Source organism: Lycium ferocissimum, chromosome 9 (assembly GCF_029784015.1).
Source record: "Lycium ferocissimum isolate CSIRO_LF1 chromosome 9, AGI_CSIRO_Lferr_CH_V1, whole genome shotgun sequence".
In the NCBI taxonomy this organism is placed as follows: Eukaryota; Viridiplantae; Streptophyta; class Magnoliopsida; order Solanales; family Solanaceae; genus Lycium; species Lycium ferocissimum.
Genome location: NC_081350.1, coordinates 22,045,466 through 22,071,502, shown reverse-complemented (window position 1 = coordinate 22,071,502; position 26,037 = coordinate 22,045,466). Strand labels below are relative to the sequence as shown.

At 32.8% G+C, this 26,037-nt stretch overlaps 1 protein-coding gene and 1 long non-coding RNA gene across 2 annotated transcripts; both read left to right on the top strand.

Annotated features, from left to right (window-relative positions):
* The first annotated feature begins 11,148 nt into the window (after positions 1-11,148).
* LOC132029895 (protein ENHANCED DISEASE RESISTANCE 2-like) lies at positions 11,149-12,221 on the top strand. Its single transcript, XM_059419294.1, has one exon. It carries the CDS (start codon positions 11,191-11,193, stop codon positions 12,076-12,078), a length of 888 nt encoding a protein of 295 aa, XP_059275277.1. The 5' UTR covers positions 11,149-11,190; the 3' UTR covers positions 12,079-12,221.
* Positions 12,222-18,495: 6,274 nt separating this feature from the next.
* LOC132069307 (uncharacterized) lies at positions 18,496-24,498 on the top strand. Its single transcript, XR_009417736.1, has 3 exons — positions 18,496-19,314; positions 19,672-19,727; positions 24,115-24,498. It is a non-coding gene; the product is annotated as an uncharacterized LOC132069307 (long non-coding RNA).
* Positions 24,499-26,037: the final 1,539 nt, after the last annotated feature.

The window sequence follows — 26,037 nt, the reverse complement described above, 5'->3', positions numbered from 1 at the left end:
TTGTTTGGAACACTTTAGAGGCTTCTTGTGTTGTGGAGGAATGAAGGGGAAATGAAAAATGAAATGGAGAATGGTCCCTTATATAAAATGGAATTCAGTCCCGATGGAATTATACGGACCAACATACGGTCCGTATAAAACATACTGGCCGTATGTTGGACCGTATAATTGGTCCAGAGTCTCATGCCATTCTGGGTCAAATCTACGGCTGGACATACGGCCGATGATTTTATACGGCCGGTATGTCCGGCCGTATGTTTGCCCGATTCTTCGAGTTTTGTTTCGTCGACTCGTTTGATCTCCGATCCTTATGGAACCTTCTTAACACTTGTTCAACACTTCAATATCATTCGAAGGGACGTTATAACTCTTTCTTGGGACATCATTAGGACATCATTAACTCAATGCTCATAATTCTCGTCCGATACACTAACTTAAGTCTCGCTTCTCTTAACAACTTTCTTTCCTCAAGTCTAATGCCTTTGAAATTCTTAATTAGCATCATCACATACTAGTTCTTACTTGTCCAAACCTCATATACATCGTACCCCTCATATATGTTCTTATGCGATAACATAATCTTCATCTATAATCCTTAACTGAATTTAACCTCTATAATGCGAAATTTTCCAAGGTGTAACAGTGGCGACGACACTAATGTGTATTGCACCATTAAATTTAAGTTTAATTTTGTTTTTTTAAAACTCAATTTTTTTTTTAAGAATTTTTTTGTAATCATCTGCCACATGTAGTCATTTAATTGGTCATTTTGCCACATCACCACGAGTGTATCACACACATTTTATATTTTTTGTTGGTTGTCAAAAAAGTGTCTAAATGGTTCATATTCAAAGTGATACGGGTGCTCAATAGGTACAAGCCTAATTTGAAGTGTCTAAGTGGAATTTGTGAACAACTTTAGGGGGCATCCGATGACTTAGTCGTTAAAATTAAAGTAACTTAATATAACATGTACGTTTATTATAAATTGATCATTTTATGAATTTAACCTCTATGCATGACATTGTATTGCACCATTAAATTAAAATGACCAATACATAGGGACCGGAGAGTAAGGGTGTCATAATCCATGAAAACATGACTCCCCAACCCATCGAAATTTGAGCATATCACCAGCTCATTTGTTAGCTTAACTCATGTTTACCCGTTCATTTTAAATTATTTAAAATTTTATTGATATGTAGTTCAAATTAAATCATGAGTATTGTTGTCAAAATATTTTTAAAAAGACTTTTTTTATTTGTGTTATATAGCCATAATGAAGAAAAAAATTATTAGATAGCAGTACTTAAATAAATTATAGCAAAACAAACAAAAATGTTAAAATTTAGTATAGTTACGCGGATGAATTATAACTCGTTTCTTAACTCATTTTAGCCCAACACATCAGTTTAAGTAACTTTTGGGCGAGTCAATGACCTGCCCATTTGTTAATAAAGTTCAAATTCACATTGACCTGCCCATTTATTATAAAGGACAGTTACAGTCAAATACAATTTAACTATCTAGTTTATAAAAAATGTACACATTATCTACGTACTGTAGATATATATATATATATATATATATATATAGACAGACACCTATACACTGCCTATACAACCTAAGAATATAAGTTGTGTATATTTCAATGAAAAATTTACATGGCATAACTAACTCTAAGAGGTATTTATGGTAAATAACTGCTATTTAAGTTAATTACATTTCATAGCTATATGCAGTTTTATATATGTATTTGAATGTATTTGGGTTACGTACTGCAAAAGTTGAATACAATTGTATGTGTTTTTACATACATATGTATATCGTTGAATACATATTATGATTGTATGTTTGCCAAATGAATTGGATTTTTTATTTTATTTGTTGTTTGTTTCATTTATATACATATGTATATGGCTGAGCAGTGTATTCTAATGCATTCAAATACACTCAAATACATGATGATACCTAAAACCTAGCTACGAATACAACTGGAAAGTGTATTCAAATACACGCGAATACACCTAAAAACCAACTACGAAATATAAATGCACAAAACGTAGCTACGAATTGTTAACAACTCTAATTATATAATCATTTCTATAAGTTTCCCTATTTCAACCATATTTGATAGACTAGATGGCCAAAGAGGTACATTTACATAAATTTTTCTTATCATAATAAAATTAATTTTGACCTACTCAAATTAATGCAATCCGATTTACATAATTTTTTCTTATTAAATTAATTTTGACCTACTCAAATTTAATTCAATCCATCCATGATACCCACATCGAAGAGTCACTGTCGATTAGCAACGTGTCTATGAATGACATTACGCTGAAGTCAAACAATGAATACTCAAAACAATTTCTCAAACTTATTCTAACTACGTCACCGAGGATTCTCTTTACTTTCCGTGCGTCCGCAAATTCTTTTTCTGCCCCTATTATTCCGTCAAATTACAAGTTTATCCAAATTGGTTCTGCCCCGATATATATGTTAATGGGCAAAAGACAAATTTGGGACAAAACTGTAGCAGCGTGCACTAATAACGTGTCTTTTCGTGCTGATCTGAGGCTATTTCGTATTTAAATGTTTTTAAATTTATTTAGACAGCAGCTTAATTTCAATATTACAGCTCTAATTGAAAATTGAGTTGAGCACTTCTATTAAAAACTAGCAAAGTAGCCCAACATGATTAATTTAATTATTCGCTTTAGCTAGTCTTTAAGGTTTGTATTTTATAAATAACTTTTAATAACATTCTAATTGTTATTATACTCCATCCGGTCTATTTTACTTGTCGTTCTTGCTAAAAATAGATGATTCAAAATGATTGACATTTTAGAAAATCAAGGTATAATTAATTTATTAGTTTCAACCTTTATTCTTACTCAATAAATGTGGAGAGAGATTAAAGTTGTGAAAAATAGAGTAATATTTAATTAGATCAAAGAATAAATAAGGTTAATTTAGTCAAATTATCCTTTTAATTAATATTTTCTTAAGGGCGTGCGGAAACAAATATGACACGTAAAATAGATTGAAGAAAGTATATAGCGACATATATAAAATGTATTTTACGTATCATCACTTTAGTCATAATTAAAAAGTAGAGTTTAAAATTAAATATATCTTCTAATATTAACATTAATGTAAGTAAATTTCATCCGTTTTAAACCTTTTTTTTTTTTTTTTTTTGAAATCTCAAGCACATGTGATGGAAGTCTTTGAGATGGAAAGAGTTGGACTTTTTCTTATTGTCATATCAATGCAAGTTGTTCATCGATAGAAAAAAGAAAATTTGTAAGAGTAGTAGGGAAATTTCATATCCAAGTTAATTCTCGTAATGTTTATATTTTAAGAAATAAATTTAGTTTGAGATTTAAAAAAATTACATTTAGGCTTCAAGATGTAACACTAAAATTAGAGTTAGAGTTTGAAATTTGAAAATTAAGGTTTTAAGTCGTCCCACATCTACATGCATGGTTTCATTTTACATTTATGGTTTGCGTCATACGGACTGAGGAAGGATCCATAAATATTATTCACTTCGTTTTAATTTGTTTGTCTTAGTATTATTTGGACCGTCAAAAAAAATATTTTCTTTAACCATAATATGGGACGAAGGGAGTACTTCATTTATTAATTCTTAAACAACGTGAAAAGTCAAGTAATGTGGCCAAGTAATATGGGACAGAAGGAGTACTTCATTTATTAATTCTTAAAGAACGTGAAAAGTCAAAAGTAAACAAGTAAAAGTGCACAGAGGAAATAACTATGCGTCGGAGAATTAAAATTGAAGTACATACGTGTATACATGAGAAGAGAATAAATATTCAGGAAGAACGTGAAAAGTCCAAAGTGAACAAGTAAAAAGTACACGGAGGAAATAAATATGTGTCGGAGAATTAAAATTGAAGTGCATACGTGTATACATGAGAAGAGAATAAATATTCAGTTTTATGACATATGTCCACGTGAGATTTATTAATTCTTAAAGAACGTGAAAAATCAAAAGTGAACAAGTAAAAGTGCACAGAGGAAATAAATTTATGCAGGAGAATTAAAATTAAACTGCATACGTCTATACATGAGAAGGGAATAAATATTCAACAAGAACGTGAAAAGTCAAAAGTGAACAAGTAAAAGTGCACGAAAAAAATAAATGTGTCGGAGAATTAAAATTAAAGTGCATACGTCTATATATGAGAAGTGAATAAATATTAAGTACTATGATATATGTAAATATTCAACAAGAACTTGAAAAGTCAAAAGTGAACAAGTAAAAGTGCACTGAGAAAATAAATGTGTCGGAGAATTAAATTGAAGTGCATACGTGTATACATGAGAAGAGAATAAATATTCAATACTATGACATATGTCCACGTGAGATTTATTAATTCTTAAAGAACGTGAAAAGTCAAAAGTGAACCAGTAAAAATACACGGAGAAAATAAATTTATGTAGGAGAATTAAAATTGAACTGCATACGTCTATACATGAGAAGAGAATAAATATTCAAGCAAGAACGTGAAAAGTCAAAAGTGAATAAGTAAAAGTGCACGGAGAAAATAAATGTGTCGGAGAATTAAAATTGAAGTGCATACGTCTATATATGAGAAGTGAATAAATATTAAGTACTACGACATATGTAAATATTCAACAAGAATTTGAAAAGTCAAAAGTGAACAAGTAAAGTGCACTGAGGAAATAAATGTGTCGGAGAATTAAATTGAAGTGCATACGTGTATACATGAGAAGAGAATAAATATTCAGTACTATGACATATGCCCACGTGAGATTTATTAATTCTTAAAGAACGTGAAAAGTCAAAAGTGAACCAGTAAAAGTGCACGGAGAAAATAAATTTATGTAGGAGAATTAAATTGAACTGCATACGTCTATACATAAGAAGAGAATAAATATTCAAGCAAGAACGTGAAAAGTCAAAAGTGAATAAGTAAAAGTGCACGGAAAAAATAAATGTGTCGGGGAATTAAAATTGAAGTGCATACGTCTATATATGAGAAGGGATAAATATTAAGTACTATGACATATGTAAACGTGAAAAGTCAAAAGTGAACAAGTAAAAGTGTACTGAGGAAATAAATATATGTCGGAGAATTAAAATTGAAGTGCATACGTGTAGACATGAGAAAAGAATAAATATTCAGTACTATGACATATATCCACATGAGATTTATTAATTCTTAAAGAACGTGAAAAGTCAAAAGTGAACAAGTAAAAGTGCACGGAGGAAATAAATTTGTGTAGGAGAGTTAAAATTGAACTGCATACGTCTATACATGAGAAGAGAATAAATATTCAGCAAGAACGTGAAAAGTCAAAAGTGAACAAATAAAAGTGCACGGAAGAAATAAATGTGTCGGAGAATTAAAATTAAAGTGCATACTTCTATACATGAGAAGAGAATAAATATTAAGCACTATAAAATATGTCCAATAAAATGTACAAATTATATAGCTTTTAGTACAAGCATTCATTATGTATACTATTTATAATGCTTTGGGTATAAGTGGGTATTGCTGTGCTGGTCCTCATTAGCCACTTATATATATGGAATAACTAAATTTATTCAGAAAAAACGTTTAGGATCGTATGTGATGGTGACTGGAACAGGACAAGAATGCCAAGAAAAATGGCTGATCAGGGGGCTCACTGCGTCAGTGGGCTCTCGATGAAAATAATAATCTTTTTGCAATTTCACCTATTTTCTAAATTGATGGTTTATTAGGTCTTACTATAAAATTAAGATATGTAGATTTAAATAATTGATATGTTCTATCAATATTTAGAAGTTGGGCCACAGGTATAATCAGACGTTGAAGCTACTAAGTTTAATTTAAATAAATATGCTAGTGCCACGTATAATTGTTATCATTTCAATTAGTATAAAATGTTAGACCATTTATTCCTACTTCTTCTTTTAATAAAACATTTGGTACTTTTGCTATTTGAAATAAATTTCGTCTCATTTCGTCATTCTAAATACTAATGTCTTTTATTTTCCAAGATGCCTTTTTTTTTTTTTTTTTTTTTTTTTTTTTTTGGGCAGAGGTGGAGGCAGAAGAAGGATATGCTATTTCGAAAAGTCTGAAAAGAGAAGTAGGAGCAACTGAATTTGATATTAAGGCCTATCAAGTATCAATATGTGAAGTGGAAGTTTTGAAATCACACAATTAGCCAGAACACAAATGCTATTTTTGTGTAGTAAGTTGTAATATTTCTTACTTTTCAGTACATATAGAGCATGTTTGGATGGGCTTAAAAAATAGGCTTATAAAAAATCTTTAGATAATTTAATTTAAAACAACTTATAGTGCTTTTCATAAAATAAGCCAACGAGCCCAATTATTTTTTTGAGCTTATTTTAAGCACAAAATGGGCTTTTGTTGACAAAATTAAACACTCAAAAAAAAGTTCTAAAACAACTTATAAGCTGTTTTCAGCAACTTATAAGCCAATCCAAACAGGCTCATATCACTTATGTGCACATTCTTGTTCCATATTTAATCTCTGATAAAATAATACGACATAACTTTTTGCATCATAACAAAAAAGGGAAAAGGTTAAAAAATGCTCCTCTATTTTGGAAAAACAGCTAAAAATATCCTTCATTATAAATTTGAGTCAAATATACCCCTACCGTCATTAAAGTTTTCAAATATACCCCCGTCTTAACGAAAATCTCCAACATAACCCGATTACATTTTAAACCCGCTCCATTTGAACCCAAACCAACTAAATAAAAAAACCATATGAGTTACCCGCTCTTGTGCCTAGTGGCTCCAGATGTAGTACTCGGGAACAAGTTGATCGCATATGAGTTTTTTATGTAGTTGGGTCGGGTTTAAATGAAGCGGGTTTAAAAATGAAATCAGGTTATGTTGGGAATTTCCGTTAAGACAGGTTTGAAAACTTTAATGACGGGAAGAGTATTTTTTACCCAAATTTGTAATAGATGATATTTTTAGTCCTTTTCCCAAAATAAAGGGATATTTTTTATCTTTTTTCCAAAAAAAAAAAAAAAGGAATACTCAAATATTATATAATTAATTATTTCTATGCGGAAATGAAACCTCCTCAAATCCTAATAAAACAATATATTATAAATTTATGATAATTTGTATGTGGAGATTAGATCTGTTAAAACTTAAATCAAACAACCCCTAACTTATAAGGTCAATGGGATATGTTGAAATTGAGCCTCTTCCCAAAATAATCCGGGACCCTGGACCACACCATTAAGCCTCAACTTACGTCAACCCCAACCGGTGGTTCACGGTCCAATCTCTCGGCTAGGCTGGTCGGTCAGGCTGCCATAAAGATGAGGGTCCTTTCATTAATATATTCCAAAATACTAGTTCCTCTGTTCATTTTTATTTGTCTGTGTTTGACCAAATGAATTAAATTTTTTATTTTATTTGTTGTTTGTTTATATATATATATATATATATATATATATATATATATATATATATATATATATATATATATATGTATATGGTAGCGGTGTATTCTAATGCATTTAAATACACTCAAACACATGCGGATGTCTAAAATTTAGCTACGAATATAACTGAAAAATGTATTCAAATACACGTGAATACACCTGAAAACTAGCTACGAAATGTAAATGCACAAAACGTAGATACGAATTGTTAACAGCTCTAATTATATAGTCATTTCTGTAAGTTTTCCTATTCAACCATGTTTGATAGACTAGATGGCCAAAGAGGTACATTTACATAAATTTTTCTTATCATAATAAAATTAATTTTGACCTACTCAAATTAAGGTCAAAATTAATGCAATCCAATTTACATAAATTTTTCTTATTAAAATTAATTTTAACCTACTCAAATTTTATTCAATCCACCCATGATACCGACATCGAGGAGTCACTGTCGATTAGCAACGTGTCTATGAATTGCATTACGCTGAAGTCAAACAATGAGTACTCAAACAATTTCTCAAACTACGTCACCAAGGATTCTCTTTACTTTCCGTGCGTCCCCAAATTCTTTTTCTGCCCCTATTATTCCATCAAATTACAAGTTTATCCAAATTGGTTCTGCCCCGATATATGTTAATGGACAAAAGACAAATTTGGGACAAAACTGTAGCAGCGTGCACTAATAACTTGTCTTTTCGTGCTGATCTGAGGCTATTTCGTATTTAAATGTTTTTTTAATTTATTTAGACAACAGCGTAATTTCAATATTAGAGCTCTAATTGAAAATTGTGTTGAACACTTCTATTAAAAATATTAATGGAAGAACTAAATTTATTCAGAAAAAAACGTTTAGGATCTTATGTGATGGTGACTGGAACAGGACAAGAATGCCAAAAAAAAAATGACTGATCAGGGGGCTCACTGTGTCCGTGGGCTCTCGATGAAAATAATTAATCTTTTTGCAATTTCACCTATTTTCTAAATTGATGGTTTATTAGGTTTTACTTTAAAATTAAGATATGTAGAATAAATAATTGATATGTTCTATCAATATTTAGAAGTTGAGCCAGAGGTAAACTCAGACGTTGAAGCTACTAAGTTTAATATAAATAAATATGCTAGTGCCACGTATCATTGTTATCATCAATTAGTATAAAATGTTAGACCGTTTATTCCTACTTCTTCTTTTAATAAAATACTTGGTACTTTTGCTATTTGAAATAAAATTTCGTCTCAATTTCGTCATTCTAATGTCTTTTAGTTTCTAATAAGCCTTTTTTTTTGGGGGGCGGGGGCAGGGGGGGGGGGGGTGGAGGCAGAAGAAGGATATGCTATTTCGAAAAGTCTGAAAAGAGGAGTAGGAGGAACTGAATTTGATATGAAGTATCAATATGTGAAGTGGAAGTTTTGAAATCACACAATTAGCCAGAACACAATTGCTATTTTTGTGTAGTAAGTTGTAATATTTCTTACTTTTAATTTCAAATGTTATAAGACTGTAAATGGCCAGGTGAAAATCAAAATGCAAAAATATATTGAAGATTAATCGACCTTAGATTTTGTTTTCACATTTGTGCATCCAATACTTTACTTTTTATATTTACTTTGCAAAGATTATATTTTAACTTTAAGAAATTACATTAAACTAAAAACTATAGAAGCCTACTCGTTAAAGAACGAACCATAGGATCGTTTGGTTGATGGTTAGAGTTATGCATGTATTAGAAATGCAGGGATTAGTCATACAGGATTTAGTTATGCATGTACTAGTTATTCCATCTTCTATTTTGCATAATATAATACATAGATTTCCACATAAATTATAAATGTATTAGTTATGTGCGACTGTAAGTTGGTAACCAATCACCGTACTCGGTGTGCTGAATTTTATACATAACAACTAAAATACTACGAAACATGGTACTAATTATGTTGCTTTTAATACATGAATAGTTTACTTACTAACCAACAACCAAACAAGAAGTTATGCAGGACTTAGCAATGCAAGAATTAATGATGCAGAGATTAGAAAAGTAGAAATTAGTAATGCATGGATTCTAAAATGCGTGAATATTTTTTTTTTGGGCAATTAAACGATTTTATTAATTACCAGGGAAAAGTTACAACACCAGGGTTGAATAAACCAAATTCAAACCCCTCTCAAGTCAACATGAATATTTCTTATTAGATGTTTAGTTTGATAGATAACATATAATATATAATGTGTAATTTAACACATTCACTTATTTTTAAACAGAATAGAATTTCCTTTTTAACATGTTAGTTTTGACATTTGAACATTTTCAGTACATATATCACTTATATGCACATTCTTATTCCATATTTAATCTCTGGTAAAATAAAACTACATAACTTTTTGAATCGTAACTTATCCACATACTATTATGAGGAAAAAAAAGAAGGGAAAAGGTCAAAATTGCCCCTCTACTTTGAGAAAAAGGCTAAAAATATCCTCCATTACAAATTTGGGTCAAAAATACCCCTCTCCAAAAGTAAAGGGGTATTTTTGACCCTTTTCCCAAAAAAAAAAAAAAAAAAGGAGTGATCAAATATTATACTCCCTCTGTTTCAATTTGTTTGAACCTATTTATTTTTTAATCCGTGCCAAAATGAATGACCTCTTTCCTAATTTGAAAACAAATTCACGTTATGAATAATTTACAGCCACACAAATTTTCAAGGCTTATTTTGAACCACAAGTTTCAAAAGTCTTCCCTCTTTCTTAAATGTCGTGCCCAGTCAAATGGGTTCATATAAATTGAAACGGAGGGAGTATTAATTAATGTTATTTCTATAAGGAAATTAAACCTCCTCGAATCCTAATAAAACATTGTATTATAAATTTATGATAATTTGTATGTGGAGATTAGATCTTTTAAAACTTAAAACAAACCACCCCTAACTTATAATTTAAATGGGATATGTTGAAATTGAACCTCTTCCCAAAATAACCCGGGACCCTGGACCACACAATTAAGCCTCAACTTACGTCAACCCCGACCGATGGCTCATGCTCCAATCTCTAGGCTAGGCTGGTCGGTCAGGCTGCCATAAAGGTGAGGGACCTTTCATTAATATATTCCAAAGTACTAGTTCTTCCGTTCATTTTTACTTGTCTCTGCTTGACTTAACACTCCTGTTAAGATTAAGGTGCAATAAATAATATGTCAAATTTACTATATTATTCTTAATTATTTAAATCATCTAAAATAATTGAAATCAATCGAATATACTTTAAAAGTTATTCATCATTAATAATTTTATGAAGTTTTCAATTTAATAACTAATAATAAGGATAAATAGGTAAGAAATAATAAATTATCTCATAATTTTTCAAAATAAATAAGTAATAATTGGTATTTAATTATAATAACTGGACAAGTAAAAATGGACAAAATGAATACTACCGGAAAAAAGTTTTTGCTGAAAGAGGAAAACAATTGAGCAAATATTTGCTACATCCTTTTCCTTAGCTGTCATTTGTCAATCCCATTAAAAAGAGGGGGCTTTATCGTAGTTTCTTAGAAACTCAAGGGCACTTATGTTCTTCTCCCCTCACATATAAACACACCCAAAAGTAGTACTCAATTGCCCTTTCTCTTTCGGAGAATTTTACCATTACTGCTACTACTACTACTACACTCCATTCACATTACGCAACAGTAGCGGTACCGGAAAAAAAAATGTGCTCCACTAAGCAAAAACAAACGCAAAATCGCTCCGCCGACAACGGCGGCGACTGGCGTGAAGAAACCATCGCCGGCGGATCCTTAAAACATGTAGATTTAGACAAAGGCAAAAACGGCTGGGCATCACCCCCAGGAAACCTATTCAACCTACGTGGCCCAAACTACTTAACCAAAAAGACAAAAATACCCTCCGGCGCGTGGCTCTTACAACCCGCTGGTGTCGACTGGCTCCGATCCAACTCCAAACTGGACCACGTCCTCGCCCGACCCGACAACCGCGTCATGCACGCGCTTCGCAAATCCCACGCGCCTCTCAAGACATTCATAATCGCTGTTAATCTACAAGTCCCAGGCAGGGACCACCACAGTGCGGTCTTCTACTTCGCTACAAACAACGATGAACCGATCGAACCGGGTTCATCACTCTACCGGTTCATTAACGGTGATGACGTGTACCGTAACTCCCGGTTCAAAATCGTGAACCGGATCGTTAAAGGTCCATGGATTGTTAAAGCAGCAGTTGGGAATTACTCAGCTTGTATATTAGGTAAAGCTTTAAATTGTTATTACCATAAAGGTCCTAATTATTTAGAAATTGACGTTGACATTGGTAGCTCAACAATTGCTAGTGCAATTTTACATTTGGCGTTAGGTTACGTAACGTCTGTTACGATCGATATGGGGTTTTTAGTGGAGGCACAAACGGAAGAGGAGTTACCGGAAAAATTGTTTGGTGCTGTTAGGGTTTGTCAAATGGAGATGAGTTCAGCTACTTTTGTTGATAATACGACGTCGTCGTCAAGGAAAGTATTACCTAATGGTAATTTACATAATAGTAGCAGAGTTCAAGCAGAGGAGAACGGTGAAAATGAGGAGGATTAACAAAAAAAATGACTTTTTAATTTAATGTTTTCTAATTCTGAGGGGAATTGTTGGTGAAATGAAATCCCATGTAGATAGATGTCTAATTTTAAGGTGAAGTTTTTTTTTTTCCCCCTCTAATAAAAGTTCCTTTCTTCCTCCCATTACTTGCTTTTGTTTTTTTATTTCGGTTTAACTTTACCCTGTTATACTACTCCATTTATTTCTGTTCTTATATGTACTCTCTTTAATAATGTATTTTCTTATATATATATATATATATATATATATATGCTAGTATTATAAGAAATTTGATGAATAGGCATACCTGTTAGAGTTAGCCAAAATGTTACATTTGTGGAAACCCAGGGTTGGGGTAAATTTTTAGTACTTGCTATTACTGACTCAATATGATTAGAAAATTAAACAAAGCAAGAAGCACTTTTAATTATAAAACTTTATTGGTACACTCTCTTTAATAATGTGCTTTCTTATATGTATGATATGTGCATTATTCTATGAACATCACATATGTAATATATGTGTGTATGTGTGCGTGTGTGAGGGATTTTAGGTGATAAGATATGTTATTTTATATCATCATAATAAAATGGTTTCCTAGCAAAAGTGGGGTAGAATGACTCGTTTCTTGTTTGGATTCGATTTGTTTCTCTTTGTATTGAAATTATTGGCCGATTAACTAACTAGTACTGGCGTTGCCTTGTTCCGGCTTATATGGATTTGTAATCTGTACTTTGGGTTCTAAATACATCATTTTTGTTTTGTTGTTCACTTAAATTATTCTTTTATTGAAAAAATCAATGTCTATATGTGCACTCCGATACCAGAGTTGGTTGACAATTTTTTGCTTATTAAAAGGCCAGTTGGATGTTAATTTGATAATGCTGCATAGCAACACGTGTTTTCTGCGTTATTGATTGTAATAAAATTAAAAAGGTTGAGAATCGATATCAATAAAGGACAAATTACCGTGGGATAAATAATTATTTTCTTCTCTAACTTTGTCCTAAATATTAAACTCCCTCTCATAAGTTTTAGCTATACATATTTTCCTCTTATGTGATTTTTCTGTTTATCTTGCCGGCCAAATAACGTGATGACGAAAATGTCCCATGTTGGAACAAATTTCTAAATTTGTCCACAATATTCTTGCATCTTTTTGTAAAGCTGCCTCAGTTGAGGAAAATCTGTGCATAGCATAGGGAAAGCCACCAAAGAAAGAAAAAAGAGAAAAAGGTTGTTGATAAATTCTTCTGTAGCATTTGCACATCTACCAAGTAATTGGAGTACCCTTGTAAGATTTCCACCAACCTTTTTCTCTCCTTATATCTTTCAACGAAATAATAATAATAATAATAGTAAACAACACAATAAAGCCTGTCCCCAACAGTCTTGTATGTCTAACGCAAAGGCACAAATATATGTGCTACGTACAATCACTTTGATCGCATGATGAAGAAAAGTTAAATTAAATCAGTGTACTTTCAATTTACTAAGGTACTGCCATTCTCCTGTGGAAAGACTATTTTAAGTTGTACGTTGAACCTCACTTTTGCACGACAATCACAAGTTTTTTTGTATGTTTATATATAGATTTGCTTATACCATATGTAAACAAACATACCTTTATTTTTTAAGTTAATAAAACTATATGACATAGCGGTCGGCCGAAGAGAAAGAGGTTCTTAAAATCTTCACTTTACCAACTAGATTTTTAGATGCTAGGTTGGGAAGAAATTGAATGAAATTAAACTAAGTCAATTTTATTAGGAAAATATGAACACGGGCAATAGACACGGAAGCTTGACTTCTTTAATAATTTGCAACTTGAAGTCAATAATATGGACTAACATATGCAACTTGTTTGTCTAATAAAGGATGCCCTTTTGAAATGAAGAGAATTAATTTATTGGCTTTTGGTTATATATATTATGTTTAGAGCAGGAAGATGAACAATTGCTTTTTCTTTCTTTTTTGACATTTTCTCTTTTACTAAAAGTGACAAAAGTACCAATGATCTGCCAGTATATATTTTAAAATATATAGTCGCCAATTTCTTATAAAACAAGTTCAAGAAATTCATGGAAAGGGATGTTTAGTAAAAGTCTGAATCTGGTTTTTTAAGCGTTTCGCTATGAAGATGGTGACCAAGGAAGGAAAAGAAAAGAAAAACAAAAGATGCATTTTTATATTATTTTATTTTTTTCTAATATATATAAGTGCGGTGGGGTACGAACACAGCTACCCTGCTTGTACCAAAAACTTTAAAAAATGTACCCGCAATGAATGCTTGTACTATAAGCTATATAAATTGTACACTTTAACCAATTACTTTTTTATCTCACGTGGACATATGTCATTGTACTAGATATTTATTCTATCCTCATGTATACACGTATGCACCTCAAATTTAATTATCCGACATATTTATTTCCTCCGTGCAATTTTATTTGTTCGTAAATGAAGTACTCAACATTATTTTTTGAATATTTATTCTCTCCCCATATATACACATATGCACTTCAATTTTAATTCTCTGACACATATTTATTTTCTCTGTGCACTTTTACTTGTTCATAAATGAAGTACTTAACATTAAAATTGTACACGCAATGAATGCTTGTACCAAAAGCTATATAAATTGTACACTTTAACCAACTATTTCTTTATCCACACACATATGTCATAGTCAAATATTTATTCTATCCTCATACATACACGTATGCACTTCAAATTTAATTCTCCGACACATATTTATTTCATAAATGAAGTACTCAACATTACTTTTTGAATATTTATTCTCTCCTCATGTATACATATATGCACTTTAATTTTAATTCTCTGACACATATTTATTTCCTCCATGCACTTTTACTTATTCATAAATGAAGTATTTAACATTCGCTTGTACCAAAAGCTTTAAAAATTGTACCCGCAATGAATGCTTGTACCATAAGCTATATAAATTGTATTTTTATCCCACGTGGACATATGTCATTGTACTGAATATTTATTCTATCCTCACGTATACACGTATGCACCCAAAATTTAATTCTCCGACACATATTTATTTTCTCCGTGCACTTTTATTTGTTCTTAACCAACTACTTTTTTTATACACGTGGACATATGTCATAGTACTGAATATTTATTCTCTCTTCATGTATACACATATGCACTTCAATTTTAATTCTCTTGACACATATTTATTTCCTCTGTGAACTTTTACTTGTTCATAAATGAAGTACTTAACATTACTAAAATATATATACGTCCAAATTACTTGTTCATTTACAAAACCAAGATAAAATTTATTAAATCTTTCCCATCTTACCCTTTGTAATAAATGTTCTTGAAAATAGTCAATTTTGATTAGAATGTATTTATTGGAGAGAGATAGGGGTAAGATAGTAAAATACATCTTTTATTTATGATTTCTTAAGAGGCGTGCAAAAGGAAAAGTGACAAGTAATATGGGACGGAGGGAGTATATATTTTACCATAATGTTAATATTTATTGGTGTAAGTCTCAATAGCCTTCGAAAATGATTTGAAAATGAGTAATTAATGTGAAGAGTAAAATTAATAATAAGAACAAAAATTTCTTTTCCTATATTACTTGGCCACATCACTAAAAATATATGTCCAAATTACTTGTTCATTTACAAAATCAAGATAAAATTAATTACATCTTTCTCATCTTACCCGTAGTAATAAATGTTCTTGAAAATAGTCAATTTTGATTAGACTGTATTTATTGGAGAGAGATAGGGGTAAGATAGTAAAATACATCTTTTATTTATGATTTCTTAAGAGGCGTGCAAAAGAAAAAGTGACAAGTAATATGGGACGGAGGGAGTATATATTTTACCATAATATTAATATTTATTGGTGTAAGTCTCAATAGCCTTCGAAAATGATTTGAAAATGAGTAATTAATGTGAAGGGTAAAATTAATAATAAGAACAAAAATTTCTTTTCCTATATTACTTGGCCACATCACTAAAAATATATGTCCAAATTACTTGTTCATTTACAAAATCAAGATAAAATTAATTACATCTTTCCCATCTTACCCGTAGTAATAAATGTTCTTGAAAATAGTCAATTTTGATTAGAATGTATTTATTGGAGAGAGGACGAACAATAGCAATGAAAATTTGCACCAAAAGTTATATAAATTGTACAGTTTAACCAACTACTTTTTTATCCCACTTGGACGTATGTCATAGTACTGAGTATTTATTTTCTTCTCATGTATACATGTATGCACTTCAATTGTAATTCTCCTACACTTATTTATTCCCTTCATGCACTTTCACTTGTCCACTTTTGACTTTTCACGTTCTTTAAGAATTAATAAATGAAGTATATATTTTATCATAATATTCATATTTATTGGTGTATAGTCTCAATAGCCTCAGAAAATGATATGAAAAAAAGTAATTAATGTGTGATAAAATAAGAAGAACAAAAATTTCTTTTTTTTAACGTCGACAAGTAAAAGTGAAGGGATGGAGTGACTTTTATCCCCGTTTTCCTTCTTTGTCAATACTTTACTTATTTTACTCTCCTTTGCATGCCCTGATTATTATATCTCTCTAATTTTGATTTCTATGTAACAATTCTTTTTATCTATAATTGTTAATATAAAAAATTATAATATATTTTTTAATTAATTTAATAAAAATATTTTATTAGTTTTGCTTTTAAAAAATCCAATATATATAATAATGGTTCTTATGTTTGGATCTGAACAATTAATTAATTGAAATGAATATCAATCTGTCGGTATACATATAAGATATTAAAGAATTTAAAAGAAAAAAATCTAGAATCAAAATATTAATTTTTCCTTATATTCTTACTAATTTTCTTTTTCACATCGATGAACAACTTTCATTGTCATGACAATGAGACAAAAGTCCGACTCTTTCCATCTCAAAGACTTAATTTCATCATATGTTTTTAAATTTTGAACTCCATTTTTCAAAATATTAATTTTCCCTCATATTCTTACTAATTTTCCTTTCACATCGATGAACAACTTTCATTGTCATGACAATGAGAAAAAAGTCCGACTCTTTCCATCTCAAAGACTTAATTCCATCATATGTTTTTAAATTTTAAACTCCATTTTTTAATGATAACTAAAGTGATGGTACATAAAATACATTTTGTATATCTTGGTATATATAATAACAATTAGAATGTTTCTAAAAGTTATTTTCAAAATACAAACCTTAAAGACTGGCTAATTAAAGCTGCAAAGGAGGACAGCCATAGCATTGACAAATTGTACAAAAAGTTGTCTGAGTTGTACACTAAATTTGGACTTATTTCAATTGTATTTGATTTTTTTTTTCCAGTTGTGGGTCCACTTCATTTAACAAGTATTACTACTTGGTTTGCCACCTATTCTCTGTACACGTGTATTCCACTTTTACGTTATCATATTTTTTTACTTCTGCACTTCTTTTTATTACTCTATTATAGAAAGCACATGAAATTGTACTCTAAGCGGGGACTAACATAGAAGTTGTAAAGGAAAGGCTAGAGTTATGGTATAAAGCTTGTTCTCCACTTGCCATAGGCAAATTCTGGATCAAGAGTTAGTATACTTTAAATGAAAAATAAAAATGAGCGTGATCTTATTTTTAACGGAAAAGAGCCTAAAATACCCTTGAATTATTAAATTTGGTGCAAAAATACCCTCTATTCACCTTTGGGGCCTAAAATACCCTTATTTTTAACGGACCCATTTCAAAATCCAATTAACAATTTCATTTATTATGTGGCAGCTTTTCATTGGTTAATAAAATAATTAACTTAAACTAGTTAATTCCCCATTTAACCCGATCCAACTAATAAGCTCTACCCGCCCAATTAAATCCCCTTTTATCCATATCAAAACAAACCCTCGAACCCATTCAACTAATAAGCCCGACCCTCAAACGGTGCAGACATTTGAGTGGTGATTCAACCAATACATGAAACACTGAAAGAAACAGTGTGTTTCTGTTTCATGGTTTGTTTCTCACAGTGTTTCAAGATCGTAATTTCAGCTGAAAGTGACGTTTTTAATTTTCTTTAACAAGAAATCTCCTATAGTCAAATTCTGGTAAGTCTTCAAGTAATTTAACGTAAAGGTTTATCAATTTAATTGATCCCTTTGTTGAGTTATTTATTGGTGAATCATGAATCTATGAAGCAACATATATATAGCAATGCAAAAAAAAAAAAAAAAAAAAAAAAAAGAAAAGAAAAGAATATTACTTTTACAGGGTGGTGTTTGACTAATTCTACTTTGAAAGTTTGAACTAAAATAAAATAGAAACAGTGTATTTCTGTTTCATGGTTCGTTTCTTTCAGTGTTTCACGTATTGGTTGAATCACCATGTTACACCTCGGATTTTCGCACATTAAAATCGCATCATGAGTTAGTCGACGTAAGTTCAAAAAGAAATTATGTTGAGGATAAAAGGGATTGAGTTTATTAATAAAAATGGTTACAAGAGTCTATAAATAATATTAGTAAGTGGCGGAAGATTTGGAGGGTGAACGAATCAAAGAAGCATGAGTTTCGTCAAAAGTCGGCAAGTTGGGAATGCGATAACTTGTGCTTTTGGGTGAGATTAGGAGTGCTCCATATGATAAGCAAGTAATGATATGAAGTATTTGAATTGTATAATGGTCTCTTGTTAAGTTTGGAAGTCAAACGAGTTGTAATACGAAAGTCGACAAAGGGCGTCGCAAGTTAAGTTTGTAAATTTCACTGAAATTTGGGTCAGATGTCTCGGAGCTTTTCTCTCAATATACTTGGAGTTACGGGATGATCCACCCATCAAATCGAATTTCTATGAGTCTAGTTTCCAGCGAATTTTATCGTTCGTCAATACGACATTAGAGTAGAGAGAAATTTGCATTTTTGTCCAAGGACATAAACTGCCGCGGGAACAATGGACATAGTCGGTGGTCAAAGCTGTCTTTGTATATATAGTCACCCCTTCCACGACTTGTCTATTATTTTTCCTCTTCCTAAGACCTCCAAACCCTAGAATTCATCCTTAAATACTTCCCCATCAAACACAAGATAATCAAAGGGCAAATTATACAAGTCTAACACAAGGAACAAGGTAGTGATCTTGGAATCGGTAAATTCTCGCTAATTCGATCTTTGGAAGGAAACTTCATCAAGAAGCAATTTATAGTTTGGAGTGATTTGCATAGTTCGAGGTATGTTTTGATCCCTTTCTCCTCTTTTTAAGCTTTATAAGTGTTTAAACCTAAGAAAATGGAGGGAAAATCCCACATGAATAAGTTATGGTTAAAACTTGAAGCTTCCATGGACATGGCTAAATTGTTGAGCTATTTGTGTTGGGTTTGTTGTATTGTTTGGAGTTATGATGGTATGGATTTAATCATGGTAGTAAGTAGGAGTATAAAAGTAGGTTTTTGGTAGTGTTTTACAAGAAGCTACACTACAAAAGAGCTTACAAACTCGTGCCTACGAATTGCTCGATAAAATGCCTAAATGAAGATTTTTATTGGCTATATGCTCAAAGTTGATCTCGAATTGTTCGTATCTTGTAGGAAGTCAGTTATAAAGTGTTCGAAGCTTATGGAAATGTGTAACTCCAATCGACGAGGTATGTAGGGCTTTTGTTATATCCGGCGTTTTCGCCTATTCGGAAAATTTGAAACAATTGTGACTCGTATGTCATAAGTTAATATTTTTGATCTTAATTGACATATCTATGTTGTTCATGGAAACATATTGGCGTAAAGATGTCGGGGAAGGCCTAAGGGCAAATTTGGAATTTTGAAAATTTGTTTCGGGAATTATAAAACGAGAACTACTACGAGTTGGGCTCAAAAAAAAAAAAGAAGAAAAATTGAGGCCCAAACCATAAGGTGGCCGGCCATGTATTACAAGAATGGCCCAAGTCCATTTTTTTTAATTGATCATGTGATGATCATGTGATGTTTAATTAAGAGAGTATATATGCATGTGCTCACCTTCAAGAAGCTTCAAGAAAAATCAAACAAGAGAAAGACCAACCATTTGAAGGCCATTCGGCCGAATATCAAAAAGGAAAAAAAAAAAATTCAAGTCCATCAACTTGCATCTAAAAATCTTGTTCTTCTTGAATTCCTAACAAGTGCAAGACGCTCGTCAACGTGGTATAATTTTCAAGTCAAGAAAGTGCTTGTATTGGCAAGGAGAAACCTATTGGAAAAGGTAAGAATTTGATGAATTCTTGCATGTTATGGAAGTTTATATATATGTTATCATGTGTGGAATTGAATGGAAATCATGGATGGTGATTGGTAGTGTGCAAAACCGTGTGATGTGTGTGTTGTGTGGTGACCGTGTAGGTGTGCATGTGCGTGGCTATGGTGAGTTGAATTTTATGTTGTATTCTAGCTATGGTTATGATGGAAATTACATTGGCAATGGAAGTTGAAAGAATTTAGTTGAGGTTGGAATTATGGAGTTTGGCCGTGGGGTGTAAGGTGATGAAATGGAAATGGTTTAATGTTGTTTAATATGTTAGTTATGTTGTTGTGATTCTTGTAATGTAAATGAAGGTTAAATGATGTAAGTTCGCCTTGAAATGGAATATAGGAACCTATGTTGTCTTAGCATGATTTTATGAAATTATGAAAATGAAGTGCTTAAGGTGCAAATTGTGAGTAATGTTGATGAATTTGGAAGATGGAAATGTGTTATGAACTTATATGTTAAAGATCGGAAGAATTGAATAAGTTATGACTTTGGTGGAAAATTGGCATAATTTGTATATCTTGTGTATATATTGTAGAAATGTTATGATATGTTTCCGAATGGTATTGTAATGATTTTGACGAATAATGAATGTGAAAATATTGGATTTGAGTTGGAAACGCGAGGTTGGAATGAGGGTTATAACTTTATGTTGGAAAAATGACTAAATAGGTTATATTGTATTATATTGTGGTGGTTGATGTTCTTGATGTTGTTGTTGGTTGATGTTGGTTGTTTTGAGCCGAGTTGAATCTCGAGGGTGTCACATCTATAGGAGTGCGCCGAAATTTCGGTAGCCAAATACTTAACTAAAGTTGAAATGTTAACTTGCATGAATAGTAACTGGTAAAGATGACCATTTGCAGATTTTTGGCGAAACGGGAATTAAGATTGGACAAGCGTAAGGCATATCGAAGGTATGTAAAGCCTTTCCTATCCTTCTTTGGCATGTTCTGAGTGTAATAGGCTTGAAAGCGAGCCTTGATTGCACTTCTGCGTCCCATAATCCAAGATTGAAAATAGCGCCAAATCCTTCAGTAAGAGTGAACCTGTTCCCTCACAAATTGTTGTCAACATGGTTTATATGTACGAAACCTTCCCAAATGGACCTGGATTGTCCCAAACGCTTATAAATGATTTCATAAAGTCTAAGATCCATAACTTATGCCCGCCGCCTCGATTTGACCCGAGGTGGGCCCGCGTAATCCGAGACCTCTTACTACGGTTTTAAATGATTTATTTCTATACAATGCCTAAAAGAATCTTTGATAATTGTACTGTTGTCAAATGGTAAATATGACGAATCGATAATATATTCTGATATGCGTTATGATCCTAGAAACATGATTCGACGTAAGTAATTGTGCCATCCCCAAAAAGAACATACATGTATACTATGACTGACGTCTGACTTCTTTGAAACGATCTGTCATGTGAATCATTCTGTCTGAGAAACATGATCATTCTGAATATTCTGTTGAATCCTGTGATATATGTTTGATACGAACGAACACTCTCGAAAGTGCTATTTTGACATAATCTGTCGCGACATTTGAAAGGTACGTGTTATGATTTATCATTTGATTTGATTATTGAGTCTGGTCTTATCTGCACATGTTTCTGCATTACTCCGTTCGTGCAAGTTATGATATGTCTCTTCACTGAGCCCGGGCCAGGACATGTTCTCGTGCGACTTCTTTGCACTATTCACCGAGTCCCTCGTACTTGCGGGCCGGGACACGTTATTTGTATGCTTGTGATGTGATGATACGGGGATGGTGGCCAGGATGGCACATGATTATTATTCACCGAGACCCGCAAGAGAGGGCGGACACGTTATGTATACATGATATTTGATCCCGACAGGTATGATTCCATATTACCGAGTCCCTTAATAAAGTAGCCGGACACGTCATCCGCACACACGATACATGATTTTGTTATGCATAGTTCTACCTACCGAGTCCCTTATCAAAGGGCCGGGACACGATACATGTTTATATGACATTACATGATTTGATATGCATTACTTATCTTTTGACATCATGTTTTCCTGAGGTCTCGGACAGGGTATACCTTTTGTATTTCGATTCGATTTTGGTTCGCGGTTATACTTCCGTACTTGTCCTTGATTACGATTATGCTCGTTCTTCGTTCCGCTTTACATACTCGGTACATTTTCCGCACCGACCCCCCGTTCTTCGGGGGTCGCGCTACATGCCCGCGAGTACGACGCGCCTCGAGATACGCCACCGCTTAGGGTACCCCGTTCGCTGTTATCGGAGAGTGCTCCTTTTGATCGGAGTCGATATTTTTGGTATATACTTCTTGTTATTTGTCTGCTTGTACATATGCTTATTTGGGTACGGCGGGGCCCTGTCCCGTCTTCTGATTCTGTTCTGTAGATTAGAGGCCTGTAGACATGTCTGTGGGTTGTGGGTTATTACGATTCTGGTAAGTAAGTACGAGTCCGCAATCTGAGTAAATCTGCTTAATATGAAAGCCCTAACGGCTTCTGTACAGGTTAATGAATGTATATATGTATATGTATGTTCGTGCGATGTACTTCGTATTTGTATGAATTTATGTATGCCCGAAAGGAATTAGTTATACGGTGTGCCTGGTTTGTTACGTATGTACGTATGGGTGTCCAGTTAGGACACCAGTCGCGGCCCACGGGGTTGGGTCGTGACAGCTTTCTCTTCTCTTCTTGGCATGACTAGAATTCAAATGAGCTTTCATCGAAATGTTATTTCCGTTAACTTGTGTCGACCACGTTCAATAATGATAGAGCTAATCTCTACTTCATATATGACTTGTGTCAAAGTACTTTCTATGGTTCCATATCTCTTTTGGTTAACGATTGAACGACCTTCCGTTAACTTGTATCAACCACATTCCGAAATAGTTAAGATCATTTCTTCTCATGAATAGCTTATATGGGAATACTTTCCCGCAGTTCGTATCTATTGTTTGTCAATTGAAGAATGATGTTCATTATGGTACTCTTCTCGTCAAAGTTGAGGCAGTTGTATTTCCAATCATTGAGTTGATCTTTACCTCACGTGTAATCCGTATCAAGTATATTTCATATTCTTTACATTTATGGTCTTCTTGATTGAAAGCTAAAGAACGTAGCGAAAATAATGATAGTCGGAGGATAACGACGATAGGTCACCCCGACTCTTTCCATGATATTTCTTCTGAGGTCAGTCTTTTATTGCATTTATATATATATATATATATATATTTATTTATTTATTTTCATTACCGAGCCGCGCTATAGTCGGCCGGGTAGGCACTTACATGTGCACCTAGACATGTTTCTTTCTTTACCGAGCCGTGTTGTAGGCGGGCGGGTAGGCACGTAGCTGTGTACCTAGATGTATTTCTTTCTTTACCGAGTCGTGTTGTAGGAGGCCGGGTAGGCACGTAGCTGTGCATTGCCACTGATCAGTTGGGCAGAGATGATGTTATGATGATGAGCTCACCCCACAGAGGGATTTATTATTGTTATATGATATGATATATGCCTCCACAGTGAGGAATGATTTTACGGGCATGCATTTACATTTATGTCATGATTATGGTCGCCCTCAGTGGCCTCGTTCAGAGTTTCAGGTTGTCTCTACATCTTTTCCCAAGTTATCTGTATCTCTTATGCTTATGTTATGTTTATGCTTACTGCCTTACATACTCGGTACATCTTTCATACTAACGCATTTTGTGCGCTGTGATCATGCCCACAGGTACGGTAGACGGATTGTTGTACCTTTCTCAGTAGGATACCAAAGTTCAGCAGGGATGTTCGCACTCCATTCTCCGGAGTTGCTGGTCAGAGTCATTAAATAGGATGCATGCATATATATAGAGAGAGTATAGCTATGGGTACGTTGGGGCCACTGTCCCGACCAGTTGATGCATATTAGTGCTCTTCGAGGCCTACCGACTATTAGTCAGTGTTCAGGTATTGTGGTTGGCCTTGCCGGCCTTCTGACTAGTTGTCTTTCTTGGTTGTGGCCTTGTTGGCCCTTGTAATGCATATATGTATTATTGGGCCTTTTCTGCTTACAGGTTGTTATGATATACTTTTTACTATTGTTATTCAGCGGCCTTGTCGGCCTATGATTCACGTTACAGAGTTTAGATATCACAGTTGGTTCGCTCGGCCCTTCGGGTGCCAGGTGCCGGCCACACCCCAATGTTGGGGTATGACACACTATCCAAATGTCGTCACCATTTGAGGATCGGGCTTATTAGTTGAATGGGCTCGAGGGTTTCTTTTCATATGGATAAAAGGAGATTTAATTGGGCGGGTAGGTTTTATTAGTTGGATCGGGTTACATGGGAGATTAATTAGTTTAAGTTAATTATTTTATTAGCCAATGAGAAGCTGCCACGTAATAAATGAAATTGTTAATTAGGTCTTGAAATGAGTCCATTAAAAATAAGGGTAATTTAGGCCCCAAAGGTTAATGCCAGGGGTATTTTAGGCTCCAAAGGTTAACGTCAGGGATATTTTAGGCTCCAAAGGTGGATGAAGGGTATTTTTACACCAAATCTAATAGTTTAAGGGTATTTTAGGCACTTTTCCGTATTTTTAATATATGTACTCATTATTCGAGTCAAGAGGAATGAATCCAATTCATTCTAAATTAGTCTATACACTGCCTAACAAACTAAACTTAGGAGGTAAGTTTGTAAGTTTATCTTACCTCTTTCTGTTACGTAGTATTCAATTTTCCTTCTTCGTGGCTTATCAATACCTTTTGTATTCAACATCCCCTCCCCCCCTCCCCCCCCCCCCCCCCCGCGCGCACTCCACATACACACAAACACATACGCGCGCGCACAAACAAAACAAAACAAAAAAAAAAGGGTAAAAGGGCATAAATGGCCGGTCGGCCATAAATAATCCCACCCGGTGGCCATAGTACTTCTAAACCCAAATTATACCCACTAAACTAATCCCATTTATTAGCCAAAACTTAAATAAGACAATTTTCAAATAAAAATCCAAATACAAAAATGTTTGAGGCGATTTTTATATATAATATGTGGAATTTGTGTATAAAATATGTATCAATACCTATCTGTAATGTATAGAAACTGTATAAAATATGAATCACTAAGGTATGTATCATTTTTGTATATAATATGTATCATTTGTGTATATAATGTGTATCAGCACAGTGCAACTGCCCTGTATAGAATAGAAAATTGTATCATTTTTGTATAGAAAGTGTATATATAATTCCAGCATGTGTATATAAACTGTATCAGTCTTGTATAGAAAGTGTACCATACATACAAAAAATGTATTATAGAAACCGTATCATTGTGGTATATAATATGTATCACTATTTTATATGTAAAAAAAATATATCATATCATTATTGCATAATATGTGTTTAATAAATGTATAATTAATATATAATTTATTTATAATAAATGTATGATTAATTCCAAAGATATGTATATAAAATGTATAATTCTTGTATATAAAGTGTATATATAATTCCAACATATGTATATAAAAGTCTTTTTTTTTAAGCATTTTCATTGCATGTAGTAAGTATGACATTATTTTGAGTACCGCCATTTTTTGGCACTATTTTGGGCCAAACGGACACCTAGTGGAATTAAACTCAAACAAAGAGAGTTAAATGTGG